A 13,463-nucleotide genomic window follows, 5' to 3' on the forward strand; every position below is an offset into this window, starting at 1 on the left:
CTCCCCCTCCCCTTGGGCTCTGCGCAAACCCGGAAGAACGGGTGGACAGAACCGGTGTCTGCGAGAGCCGAAGCAGCGGAAGGCCGGACCGCTTGGTCAGTGTCCGCGGGGCACTTAGGAGGGGAGGAGGCAAGGCGCGAGGAGGGCAGGGGCGCGGCGGGCGGGGGCCGGCCGGTCGTGGGCGCCGGGGCAAGGGTGGGACCCTTCTGGCAGGTTTGGCCTGCTTAGGGGTGCCAGGCGTGGGCAGGGCATGGAGCTGGGGAGCGGGGTGGGGTGGGGAGGCTGTGTGCGCATCGGACCCGGCTGGAGGAACGGAGTGATCGGGAGACGGGGGGGGGCTTCAGGCTCTTCCTCCCGCCTCCTTCCTTCCTTCCCTTCTCCCTTCTGCTGCCTGCCTTCTCCCCGGCTGGCTTGGGCTGCCGGGGCCAGGCCCCACGTGGGAGACGTTGTTCCGAGCCTCTGCTGTCGCTCTTCTGGCCACGGTCTCGTCGGACCGCTCGACTTTCCGAAGCTGTTAAAGTTTGCAAAGAGCATTTCTCAGGACAGCCCTGAGTGCAAGTGTCAATTTCCCTTCCTTGCGGATGGGAAAAGTAAGGCCCTGGGAAGTGAAGGGGTTCGAGAGTAATCGCTTGGTAACAAAACCTCCGTTTGCAAACTCGGCTCTCTGGCCAAGTACTCGGAGGTCTGCGACTACCGGGCCGGCTCAGCCCCGCCCCACTCCCAGCCTTTCCCCTTTTGGACTTTAGGACCGGGGCTCATTTCCCATTGTCATTTCCTCCCTACCCAGCAGCCCTGTCAGCCCCAGAAGTTACTGGGTGTGAAAGAGCTCTGGAATAGAGACTCCTAGTTAAGGGCAGAGGGGCAGGTACTTAAGAAGCCAAAGAAGGGATAGGAAGAAGACAGACTAATAGCATGGGTTAAAAGGGGGTGTAAGAAGGTGGCTGGCACAGAGCTATCACAAGAGCCAAGAAGAGCAGGGAAGGAGGGGGATGTCATTAACCAACATTTGAGAGCTCACTGTATATACAATGCGCTGAACCTTCAGAACGACAATAACAGAATCACAGGATTTCAGAGTAGAGAGGGACCTTGGGGCCTAGTTACTCCAACTTGATCTTAATAGACAATTTTTTTCTACCACCTTCCAAATAAGTCACTATCTTGTTTTTCTCTGAAGACTTCAGAGGGGAAATCCACTCCCTTCCATTCCACTTTAGAAGAGTTCTAATTATTTGTAGGGGATGATAAGAGACCTCCAGGAGTCCAAATGCTTAAATGCATTAAAAGGGTTTTTCTTTTTTTCTTTTTTAAGTGCTATAAGTTCAAATGTGGGACTGCTCTCTTGGGATTGAGAGGATCAGGAAAGCTTCAAGTAGAAGGTATACCTTGAGGAATAGGTGTTGTATGGCAGGAGGTTCCTGTATTGCTGGCATAAGGGTGAATTTGAATGAAATTGAAAATCCACTCAGAAGAGTGAACGTTTTGTAGGAGAGTCTGAGTGCAATTAGTTTGGCAGGTGCCTAATGTATCTACCAGGTAGGTGGGATGAGACTGAAAAGATTGGTTGAAGCGTGGTGGAGGCAAAGCCTGAAATGTCAGGCTGAAGAACTTATCTGGGCTATGATTTATACCAACAAGAAGCAGTGAAAGGTCACTGAACCTGAACCAGCTGATGGAGTGGATTTTCTCTTTCATTTTTGAAAACAGTTGCTTGGGATCTTCCATTTCTTTCTCACCCTCAGCAGAAGGGCTCTTAGGGTCAAAGTGATGCCTTAGGGAGATTACTTTAGTAGCTGTGAGAAGGATGGATTGAAATAAAAATGGAGGTGAGACTATCAGTCTAGAGGTTGTTACAGTGGTCCAGATGAAAGGGCCTGGACTAGGCTGGTGGTTGTGGCAGTGAGGAGTCAGATGGAAGGACTGCCAGCCTCTGCTATTCCCTACCTCTGCACCTGTTTTTTCATTTGCAAAGTGAAGAATGAATCATATGATCTCTCAGCTCTCTTGCTACACTTTTTTTTTGGAGGGGGGGGGAGGGGGAAGGCATTTGAAGTCACACTGCTTCTAAATGTCCAAAGCCAGATTTGAACTCTGGTTTTCCTGATTCCAGGCCTGGTGTTCTTCACCACCTAGCAGCCCTGAAAACTTAGGGGGAGGAGGAGACCATTAAAAATGAAGTAGCTCATAAAAGGCTTCCCTGAAGGTTGACACTTTAATTGTTGGAAAGGATCTGATGAGTTCTAATGGTTAAAAGTGAGGAGGGGGTGCAGTCCATAAAGGCAGCACAGCCGTTGCAAAAGCACTGAGGTGGGAAATGAGATACTGAGTTGCAGGAAAAGCATATTTTTCTAAGTGGCTTAAACTTTGCTCTTGCTTCTATTCATTTGTTTCCCAAAGACTTCCCCATAGAAAGGAGAGGGAGAAGAATCACTTCCTCCTCCAAGATTAGGGTGTGGCAGTAATTTCTAAGAGTTCCTCTCAATGAATTTCCTACTCCCATTCACACAACTCCATTCAAGTGAATAATGATCAAAATAATTATATCTGACACATCCAAAGTTCACAAAGTGCATTCTAATAGTTGGAATATATCGAGGTAGTGAAATGGAGAGAGCCCGGGGCTTGGTGTCCAGAAGACCTGGTTTAAATCCAGCCTTTGACACTAGTTTATCAGTGACCCATTTAACCTCTACTAGGTTTAGTTTCCTCCTCTGCAAAGGTCTGAAGGTCTGAATGGTTGAACGCCATTCTTTCCACTGATGAGGTCTGGTCTCATGGCTAATGCCCTTGGTCACTGGAACATCCCTCCCTCCCAAATGGGAAGCATAATGAATTTTATCCTGCCCTTCATCTCTCCTGCACCCCAGCTTCTGCTGGCCCGGAGAAGTAGAGGAATCCAGCCTTATAGCTGCCCCACCTGGCACGGATTATTCTTTGCCTTGCCCGGGATTCTTGATCTTTTGCTGAGATAGGGACTTGTGCTCTGGATGAATTCATTCTCCCTCCCAGCTTTCTCTTTTTTCCTTCACAGAAATCCCCACTTCAATCCCCCCCTTAAACCATTTAATCTGTACTGGAGCAGAAATACCCAAAGCTAGGGGGTCTGAACATAGAGAAGAGAGTAAAACAGGAAGTTTGGCGCTCTCTGGGCTTCAGGGAGGCGACTTCCCAGGGTTAGGGAGGGAGGGATTTCTCTTGGGTAGGAGGATATGAAAGTGAGAAAAATTGAGGGCTCCCTCATCTCCAGGAAGCCCTCAGGGCTTCATTCTGAGAAAGTTATGAGGTCCCCTTTGCCCGATGTCTGCTGCTGGGGACTAGTCTGCGGCTACCTCACCTCTTGGCTGGGCCCTGGCCAGACCACACATCCCCAGGGGCCTCCAGTATTTTTGGTTCCAAGGCCCATTCTATGGTGAGTCAGTAGCTTTCAGCTCTGGCACTCGGCAGGTTAAAAGCATTCTCTTTGAAGACCCATGTTAGCTATGAGATAGCAACTTAGCATTTTTTTCCTTTTCCTAGTTTGTCGGGAGTTAAGAAGAGGAGTTCAAAAGTTCTAGGTTCAAATTCAGACGCTTACCAGCTGTGTTACCCATGGCCAATCACTCTCCTCCACTCAATTTCCTTATCTGTAAATGGAGATAATAATAGCACCACTTCACAGAGTTGTGAGGATCAAATGAGATAAGAAACCAGCTCCCAACGCCAAAGAACCATATCCCAGGAGCCCTTCAGCCCTGCCATTCTATGTTCAGACACCCCTACCAACAATTCCATTTTATACTAAGGGGAGGGGACAGGAAGATAAAAAGGCTTCCATGTGGAGCCCTGGCTCCCTGATCCGCGGCCCTGAGGAGGATCTCTACTTATTGTGATTCTGCTCTAGGGTATTAAAGTCTACCCTAGTGACTGAATTGGGCCCTGAGGGTGGGGAAGAATGATCTTTGTTCTGTTGAAAGCCATCATGACACAGTGCAAGGAGTTGTTGGACTCTGCTGCAATCAGAAAGGCTGAGATTCAGATTCATTCACAGATTTACTGACTGGACAAGTCATTTAATTTTTCTCTGCCTCAGTTTCCTTATCTGTAAAATGGAGCTAAGAAGAGCACTTACCTTATGGGGTGGTTGTGAGGATTAAATGCAATAATCTGGGTAAATTGTTTTTGCAAGTCTTGGACCATTAGATGTGAGTCGTTTTTATTATTGGAGTTGGCTGTATTTCTTGGGGAGTCTCGTGAGTTAATGGGGCAGCTCTTATTTCAAAGGAGAACAGTCTCATCCTGGGATCTGGGATTACTTGGGGGTCTGGGGACTGACCCACATGACCTACAGGAGTCCGGGATGGCAGGGGACTTGAGGAAGATGGTGGACGGCCTCCAGGAGTGGAGCGGCAGTGCCTACCTCTTTGTGGAATCCTCGATGGACAAAGTCATTCTGCCTAGCCTCTACCAAGATCCTCAGTGGAAGCTGAAAATATTCCGAGTCCTTAAATTGGCCCTGGCAGGTGACTATGGGTCTGGGGGCGCGCACACACACACGGCCAGGGCTCACATTTCAGGGTTATCTGGAGACTTGCCACCTTTCCCATAGCAACCCTGCAAAAATTAGTCCTATTTTCGGAGAGCCAGGGGGTGGTACAGATGTGGGGGCGAGGCTCGGCCTCAGGGAGCTTACCTCTCGCAACAGTCCCTTCCCCGTCCCCTCCCTCAAAAGAAAATGAAGAGAGAAGTGGATTTCCTCCCAACTGCAGACTGCAATGTCCATAGTGAGGGAAGAGCCTCCTCCAGTGCTATTCTACCCGTCAAACCTAAAGCACCCTGAGGAGGCCGGTGGGCCCTGGAGGCAGGTGGGCCCAGGAGGCAGGTGGGACCAGGAGGCCCCAAGGGTAGAGCAGAGCAGCCCCTCAATATGCTTTCTCTTCCTCTTCAAAGTGACTCGCCATCTCACACCAGCAACGCTCTACATGTGACCTTGCCCGCACAACAAGGGGCATTTCATGTGAACATGTACATGGGCTTGCATGTCTCTCAGTGTCACGTGTGTGTGTGTATGTGTGTGTGAGCACCTGCCACTGGGTGTGTGTGGAAGCACGTCCACTTGTCGGTGTGTTTCTGTGAGAATCGGGGGCCCGGCCCCATCAGACACAGACACACACTGCACATACATGCAAACACAGACACATGTAGGCACACACATGCACATACAAACACACATGCACTGCACATATAAAACACAGCCATATTGTGCACATGTATAAACAAAGCACATGCAAATGCAAACACATGCATGTGTGCACCACAAACGACACCACGGTACCGTGCACGTACGTGCAAACACAAACATGCATGTAAATAAACACACATACACGTGAAAACATGCACACACATTCACACTGCAGCCACACGCCTGCACATGACATGCAAACACAAGCACACATGTGTGCCCGTGTACGTGTGTGTGTTTGTGGGCACAAGCACGTCTGTGAATGCGTGCAGTGCATGGCCATATCCGTACCTGGATGTTGATTAACACATTTAGGGACCCTTTCCTTGGAGGACTCTGGGTCCTCTTATTGTCTAATCCCTTTTCTCTTTCTCCCTTTCTCTGTGTCTGCCTCCACCTTCCCTGATTTCCCTGCTCTGTCTCATTGCTCCCTCCCTCGGGTCTTTTCTTTCCCCCAGCTCTTCTGCTTTTGAATGTCGCCCCTTAAGGCTCCCTTACCTCCCTGTGGCATTGAGATGTAGGGGTGAGACGTGGGGACCCGACCCTACCTCCTCCTCCAGGGTCTGGGTTTGGCTGGCTGCTGAGGCTGGAGAGCCTGAGAGGAGCCTCTGGGAGCTCTCAAGGCAGGGCTCAGTGGGAGAAGACCCTGTTTCCAGAAGGGGGATCGGTGGGTTTTCCACAGAAGACCACCAGGAGAAAGGGCCAATGGGACGTGCTCTACCACTGGCCCCATTGTTACCTCATGAGTGACTCTGCTGGGGAAGAAGGCCTTTTGCTATCTGCCTCTAGTTACCCCGTGCCCCTGAAGCTCCAGAGTGGCGTGAGCTTGTCTCTGGTGCCCCTGTTTCCTGGGATGAGGGGCACTCGGTCAGCCGCTGAGGGCGCTGGCGGTCCTAAGCTGTTACCTAGAGGTGCATCAAAGGCCGGCCAGCCCGCCATTTAACAATAGTTTTGTGTGACTTTTAAGAGCGAGCCACAGTCTGGGGATGTACCCAGGTCAAGCCCAAACAGCCCTTTTTTCCTCTCTTACACACCTCTCCCTCTGGCATACAGGGAGCAGCCAGCCACAGAGGGTCAGGGGTGATAGGACCCTAGAATGTCAGAATCCCGGAGTGTGAGGGACCTCAGAGCCTATCATCCCCTCCCAACATCAAATAGCTATCTTGCCTTTCTCTGCCTGGAGACCTTTAGTGATGGGAGAACCCACTACCTCCATCCCCATGTACAACACTGATCACTTCACTCTGTTCGCCTCAGTTTCCTCATCTGTAAAATGAGCTGGAGAAGGAAATGGCAGAGCACTCCAATCTTTTTGCCAAGTAAACCACAAATGGGGTGATGAAGAGTCGGACCTGATTGAATACCCGAACAACACAGTAACTGTGGGACCCTGGATAAGTCATCACTTGACCTACCTGCCTCATTTTCCTTATCTGTAAAATGGCAATAATAATCGTATTTTTCTCCCAGAGTTCTTGTGCGGACCAAATGAGGCACTATTTATAAAGGGCTATTTAATGCTATTATTATTGTTATTATTATGAAGCGTTTCCTAAGGCTCAGGCGAGTTGTGGCTTACCTTAGGGCCCCAGACCTTTCCAGAATGTTAGATCTGGACGGGACCTCAGAGACCCCCTATTCCAGCCTTCTCATTTTATGGATGTGGAAACCCAAGTCTGGAGGAAGGGTGACTTTGCCAAAGAAAGCCTTCCAGATCACCGCGGAACTCGGGGTTTCGGGAGTAGGAAGGATTCGGCAGCTGTGTGTGGGTTGGGTGGGAGGTGGCTGAATTGACTTAACCCAGAGTTGCCCGCACCCTCCCCCGGGGCCTCGCTGGCTCTCCGTCCCCGCCCCGCCCGCTGCAGGATTCACCGGGAGCCCGGACGGAGCGCAGATCCTGAAGATCCACTGCAGCGATCCGCAGCTGATCGTGCAGCTGAAGTTCTGCGGCCAGGAGCCGTGCAGCCGCTTCCTGCAGAGCTACCGCGAGAGGGCTCTGCGGGACGCGCTCCAGTACAGCCTGGGCACGGCGCTCGGCCTGGCCCAGCACTTGCCGCTGCGCCTGGAGCTCCGCGTGGGCTCCCAGCGGCTGGACTTGATGCTGGAGGAGGAGGAGCGCTGCTTGCTCTGCATCCATCAGGCCAAGGTGCGCCCTGCCGGGCTGGGGAAGGGGGGCGGGGCGGGGCCCCGGAGGCGGGCCACAGTCCGGAGGCTGTCGGGTCAGGTGGAGCCGACCCCGAACTCAGCTTTCCCTCCTTTTTCCTCTCCCTCCCTCCCTCTTCCCAGCCGGACCGGCTCCGCGATGAGGAGATAGGCGAACTGGAGGATGCTTTCCGGAGCCTGACCTGCGATCCCGGGGGCCCCGGATCCTCGCCTCCGGCCCCGCAGGCCCCCGCCCCCGAGACCCCTGCTCCCAAGGCCCCCGCCCCCGAGACCCCCCAGCCCGCGTGTGCACAGTACTTTGAGTTCCAGGGCCAGCGGTTTGGTGAGTGGTTTAACGAGCCCCGGGGCGGAGGGAGGGTTCGCTAGTTACTGATGTTGCCCGGGCGCCTGCCTCAGGAAAGGGGGCGCGGGGGGGGGGGGGATCCAAGCCGCTGGCGGGAGCAGATTCCGAGAGCTGTGGCTTTCTCCAGGGCAGCCAGGAAAGGGACGGTCCCGATGGGTGGGAAGCGGGGATTCTTGGAGAAGTGGGTTCTGGGGATGCGCGGGAGGAGAACACTGACTGCGTATGCTGGCTGCCCTGGGAGGGAAGGGCAATTTGGGGATTATCTAAAGTCAGAAATGGGCGCGGGCCCGGGATTATTGGAGCTGTCCAAAAGGGAGGCAACTCTTGTATTATCCAAGAGGCAGAGGGCGGCGGCGGCGGTAATCGACGGCTTGTTGGGGGGGAAATCTTTGTTTGCCCGCGTGTGCACAGTACTTTGAGTTCCAGGGCCAGCGGTTTGGTGAGTGGTTTAACGAAGGAGGGATGGAGAACCGAAACCCTCGTTTCGTACGGGTAGGGGTGGGTTTACCTCGGATGTCTGCCGGGAATCCCTGGGTTGGTCGGGGGCCCGGGGTGCCGGCCCGGGGACATCTCCTAGCGCCCAGGGGCCTCCCTCGGGGCTCACCCCTCTCCTTTCCGCAGCTAACCGTCCGCTGACCCTGGAGGACAGACAGAAGTTCGCCCGCTCCGTGGGCCGCAACTGGCGGACGGTGGGCCGGGCGCTCAACTGCAGGGCTCTTCGGGAGCACGACCTAGAGTCCCTGGCTTACGACTACGACCGCGACGGGCTGTACGAGCAGGCCTTCCAGCTGCTGCACCGCTTTAAGCTGGCCGAGGGCCGCCGGGCCACCCTGCAGCGCCTCGTCGAGGCGCTAGATCAGAGCGGCCTCACCAGCCTGGCGGAGGACCTGCTGGGGCTGCCGGGACAGCGCAAGGACCAGGAACGGGAGGCAGAACAGGATTAGCCGGCTCGGGAGGCTGCCCAAGGCCCTGCCCGGCCCCACCGGTTCGAGCCAGCGCGATCCAGACCTCTGGGACTTAAGGGGGGCACACCTGATTTGTCCGTAGCCGAAGGGGGGAAGGGCCCCGAGCCGCTGCGGAGACCCCACTTTATCGGAGAGAACTGGAGGAGAGACGAGGGCTCGGGCTCCTGCCCATCTCCCAGCCTTTGAGGTCTCTCGCACACCAACGGTGCCCCCCTCCCCCCCACCGACAGCCATCCATTGTCCCGACTCCAGCCCAAAGCACTTTGAAGACGCCCCACGCCCGGGCTCCCTGCACCCCAGAGAAGCCTGTTCAGCAGAACACAGCTGAACAGAACAGAAAGCAAAGGGCCTGTGACTTGGACTCGACAACAATAGTCTGGGCTAAGGCAGGGAGGTGCACGAAGGGGGAGAGAAAAAACCCGGGAGAAAGCTTTAATGATATTTATACAGCAATTAAAGCTTAACCTTTCCCTAAGACTTTTGGGACACCGAGTAATACCTTAAGGTCTGCAAAGCATCCTACTCATTATCTCATTTGATCCTCATTAACGCAACCCTGGAAGGTTGGTGCTATTATCTCCATTTTGCAGCTAAGGAAACCAAGGCTGAGAGAAATTAAATGACTTGCTCAGGATAGTTGTTGTTCAGCGGTGACTCCTTTGGGGTTTTATCGGCAAAGATACCGGTACGGATTGCCCTTTCCTTCTCCAGCTCGTTTGACAGATGAGGAAACTGAGGCAAACAAGATGAAGTGGCTTGCCCTGCTAGTAGGTGTCTGAACTCAAGTTTTTTTGATTCCATGCACTCTGCCAATCCAGCCAACTTTAAACAGGAAAAACAAACCAAAAAATACCAGTCTCTGCTCTTTGAAACCAATGCACATGCTGGGGGCTGGGGTGGAGTGGGGAGAGGGGATAAAGGAGGGGGCAGCAGGACTTCCCTACACTTCCCCGAACAGGGTATTGGTACATGTGTATCAATAAGCATTAATTATGTGCCAACTATGTGCCAAGCATTATGCTAGGTGAGGGAGATGCTTTAAAGACTGAAACAATTCTAGAACTTACATTGTAAGGGGAGACAATGCACACATGCATACATCAGTACAAAAGCATGAGGAGCAGATAGAAGGTAACCTCGAGGGTCAGGAAGGAAGGCGGGGCCTGAAATCAGGAGGTCTCAGACACTTTCTAGCTGTGGGATCCTGGACAAGTCCTCATCTGTCACATGAACTGGAGAAGGAAACCACTCCAGTATTTCTGCCAAGAAAACCCCAAATGGGATCATGAAGAGTCAGGCATGACTGAATAGCAACAATGATCTCTCAAATTATTTCCAGCTTTAAAATCCTGTGATCCAAAGGAACGATGAGAAAATAATGTTTTGTTTTGTTTTGTTTTGAACTCTCTTCCTTCTAGCCTTTTGAAGGTAGGGCAACCAGTTGCTAAACGCTTTTCTTTGGTAAAAGTTTATAGAAGCAGCCGGAGAGATCAAAGGACCCAAAGAATGACATCAGTGCTTTAAAAAAAACCTCTCAAAAATTTAACTAATTAGATTTTACTTTGGGTTAAGGAATTCATCTTAAAAGTAGAAGTCTTAAAAGATTTAAAACATCTCCACTTGTTCCTTTTCTGCCTGAGAAATTTTTATTTGAATAGGTATACAAATCAAACATTTACTGATAATAAATCATATTTTTGAGACCCCACCCATAAACGACCCCATATGCGATTGTGACTCAATTTAAGCTCTGCTCTAGACCAAAGATCAATCACATTATAGTATGAATTAATTTAATCTTTTCATACCCTTTCACTGAAATTTGGACTCTGAGGAAACAGTTGAGCAGAACTAAGAGGGATAATTTTGCAACATAATCACTTGGGAGTACTAGAGGAGCTCTAACTAGCAGGGAGGGGTGGGTGGGTGACTTTGTCCCTTTGTCTTATGTATGAGTCTCGGGGTCATACATTCCTGTGTATTTGGCTCCCTCTATTTCTGAGAAATACTGTGGGTCATTCTCTTCCCTGTAGCTCGTTAGGCTCACTGGGGACAGGATTTCTGTGTTCAGGGCTCAATGGCCAGGTCATGGCCATCCTCAGGCCTGGCAGAAAATCGGAGCATCTCAGAAGCAAGTTTTCTTCCCAGTCTTGTCTCTACCCTTTCCCTTGTGGAGAAGCCTAGGTATCCAGCCTTCAGGAAGTGGAATCTGTTTAGAGAGAGATTATTCCTGTTCTCAGAGAACTTAAGAGTCTAACTAGAGAGAGGACTTCTGTAGAAAGCTAAGTGATAATACCAGGCAGGTTTACTCCAGAGGTTGAAGGGCTCCCACTGGCCATCACCCATCCAACAGTGGTCATCCTGCTTAAAGACCTCTGGTGAGGAAGAACCCACTCATGACATTCTGGCCTAGCTCTGAAAGCAAATAGGCCCTTCTGGACACCAAACCTAAAACTGCCTTTTTGCTACCAACACCCCTTAAAGCTTCCTAGTCCTGTTTTCTGGGGCCAGATGGAACAAGACTGATCCTTCTTCATCTGACCACCTTTCTTTTTTCTTTTTTCTTTTTTTTTTATTTTGGCGAGGCAGTTGGGGTTAGGTGACTTGCCTAGGGTCTCACAGCTAATAATTGTTAAGCATCTCAGGCTGCATTTGAATTTAGGTGGTCCTGACTCCAGGGCTCCATCCATTATGCCCGCTAGCTGCCCCATCTGACAACTTTTCAAATACTTGAAGACATCTGTGATGGACTGGGGGGTCTTCCCTTGGCTGAACATCCTCAGTTCTTTGAATTAATGATAGAACTTAAATTTGACGCTTTTCATCTCTTCTGCCTCTCTGGAGCATCTCCAGATTATCAAGGCCTTTTGTGACCAACAGTGCCCTGAACTGTAAAAGGCAATCAAGGCATACAGACAATAAGCAATATAGGAAGGAGAAACATCTGTGTGCTGGAGGAGGAAGGCCCCTCCATTTGCTTAGGCCTTAAAAGACTAGTGTTTAAACAAGGGCATTTGGGGGTATTGGTTGAATTAGATGTATACTGAGGCCCCTTCTAACTCAAATTCAGGTTGGTGAGAAGGAAGAAAAAAAAAAAAAGGGAGAAAACTGTTTCATAAATAAAAAACGGTTTAGAACTGCTTATCTTCCTTGGAAATTTGGAATCCTGAGTTAAAATCCTGTCCGTGCTACTTATGATATATTAGGAAATCACTTTGCGTCTGTAGGAGGGAATTTCCTAATAGTTTGTATTTAAATAAATAGTAGAAAATAGAAATAAATAGTATTTAAGTAGTGACAAAAAGAAATAAATAGTATTTAAATAGGCACTTCAAGATTTGCAAAATTATCTCATTTGAGCCTCATAACAACCCTGGGAGGTAGTTGCTAATGTTATTCCCCATTTTGCAGACTGAAAAACTAAGTCATAACAGAGGTAATAAGTATCTCAGGCTGGATTTGAACTCTGGTCTTCTGACCTCAGATTCCTCACTGCACCATCTAACTATGAAACAAGATTCTCAAGTACTGATTCTTCTTTCTCTCTCTCTCTCTCTCTCTTTTTTTTCTCTCTCTTTTTCTTTATTTCTTCCCACACTGACACCCTTCTGGTGATACTGCGTAGCTGTGGATCTTGGAACATCACAGTTTTTAAAAGAATAAAAGTTGAAAATCACTTACAGGTCAGTGAAGAGGCACATGATGAGTAGGTTTGAAGAGATTGCCACCTGTTACCAAGCAAGGCTGCCAGTCATGATCAGAAAAGGTGAGCTGGTGGATGTTTCAGGCAGGAGGCATAACTGATGGAAAGTCCATGTTTTATGGGATGGACTGGTTGAGAATCACCTAGAAGAGATGGAGGGGTTGTCATCTGCAGCCTTGGAGGAAGTGCCCTTGTTGGTAAGATCAAATCTACTTGAAGCCTCTGCTCTGATCACCCAGTGACTGAAGCTTGAGGAGCAGAGGGATGTGCCTTGAGCCCAAAGGTCCCTTTCCACTCTAATGGGTTATGAGCCTATACATGTCCAGCAGGCAGCTGGAGGTGGGCTTTACTTGGCTTCCTAACCTGTAAGCCCCTCAGACCTTAAGAGATGGCCTAGTCCCTTTCCCTCACCGAGCACTGAAGGGAGGGACTGGCCAAAAGAGCCTATGATGCTTCTCTCCATGCCTCTGGCTTGCATCCACATCCACATCCTATTTCTATAAATACACAGACCCCAGATTTTCTGCATGACCCTCAAGCTCTCTATTCTCCAAAGGCCCGACTCTCCTCTCACTCCCTTCATGATCCCTCTTCCCTGACCCCTCCGGCCTTCTCTTAACTTCTGAGTTATAGTGCTATAACAATAAGACTGGTATTGCAACAGAATAACAGAATACAGGGAAAGTTGTCAAACCGCTTTCCTCACAAAATCCCACCTCCCCGAAAGGCAGTGACGTTTCCCTTTTTCCCCCAGAGAGGAGAAACGACTCACCTAGAGCCGGGCAGGCCTGGAGCCTCGCAGCTCCCACGCAGCCCCAGGGTCTCCGCGGCTGACCCGTGGCGCAGAGCAGCGCTTAGCGGGGTACGCTGTGCTGAGGGCCCTCCCGGAGGAAGGCAGCCCCGTTGGGTCCGTCTCCGGGGCCTGGCGGAGGCCGGGCAGGCAGTCTTCCCACGGCTCGGCTCACCGACAGTTAAGCGAGCGGGGCAGCAGAGCAGAGCCCTCCCTCCAGCTGTGCTCTCTCAGCCTCCCCAGCCCCCGGCTCCCACATCTGCCGGAGCCACGTGACGCGG

The 13,463-nt window shown here is 51.0% G+C and overlaps 1 protein-coding gene and 1 long non-coding RNA gene across 2 annotated transcripts; one reads left to right on the forward strand and one right to left on the reverse strand.

The window, feature by feature from the left end:
- The first annotated feature begins 35 nt into the window (after nucleotides 1-35).
- Nucleotides 36-9,168, forward strand: TRADD (TNFRSF1A associated via death domain). The gene is made up of 5 exons (XM_031950311.1): nucleotides 36-95; nucleotides 4,328-4,499; nucleotides 7,084-7,364; nucleotides 7,505-7,703; nucleotides 8,346-9,168. Exons 2-5 carry the CDS (start codon nucleotides 4,337-4,339, stop codon nucleotides 8,666-8,668), a joined length of 966 nt encoding a protein of 321 aa, XP_031806171.1. The 5' UTR covers nucleotides 36-95; nucleotides 4,328-4,336; the 3' UTR covers nucleotides 8,669-9,168.
- Nucleotides 9,169-10,504: 1,336 nt separating this feature from the next.
- Nucleotides 10,505-13,427, reverse strand: LOC105749111. Its single transcript, XR_001120366.3, has 3 exons — nucleotides 13,165-13,427; nucleotides 12,371-12,535; nucleotides 10,505-10,898 (listed from the first exon to the last, which is right to left on the reverse strand). It is a non-coding gene; the product is annotated as an uncharacterized LOC105749111 (long non-coding RNA).
- Between the last annotated feature and the right edge of the window lie 36 nt (nucleotides 13,428-13,463).

The sequence above is a fragment of the Sarcophilus harrisii genome, chromosome 2 (genome assembly GCF_902635505.1).
Source record: "Sarcophilus harrisii chromosome 2, mSarHar1.11, whole genome shotgun sequence".
NCBI classification, from domain to species: domain Eukaryota; kingdom Metazoa; phylum Chordata; class Mammalia; order Dasyuromorphia; family Dasyuridae; genus Sarcophilus; species Sarcophilus harrisii.

Coding starts and splice junctions, on each gene's coding strand:
- TRADD (XM_031950311.1), top strand. CDS start 4,337: ATGGCAGGGGACTTGAGGAAGATGGTGGACGGCCTCCAGGAGTGGAGC. Junction 4,500..7,083: donor CCTTAAATTGGCCCTGGCAG/GTGACTATGGGT, acceptor CGCCCGCTGCAG/GATTCACCGGGAGCCCGGAC. Junction 7,704..8,345: donor GTTCCAGGGCCAGCGGTTTG/GTGAGTGGTTTA, acceptor TCCTTTCCGCAG/CTAACCGTCCGCTGACCCTG.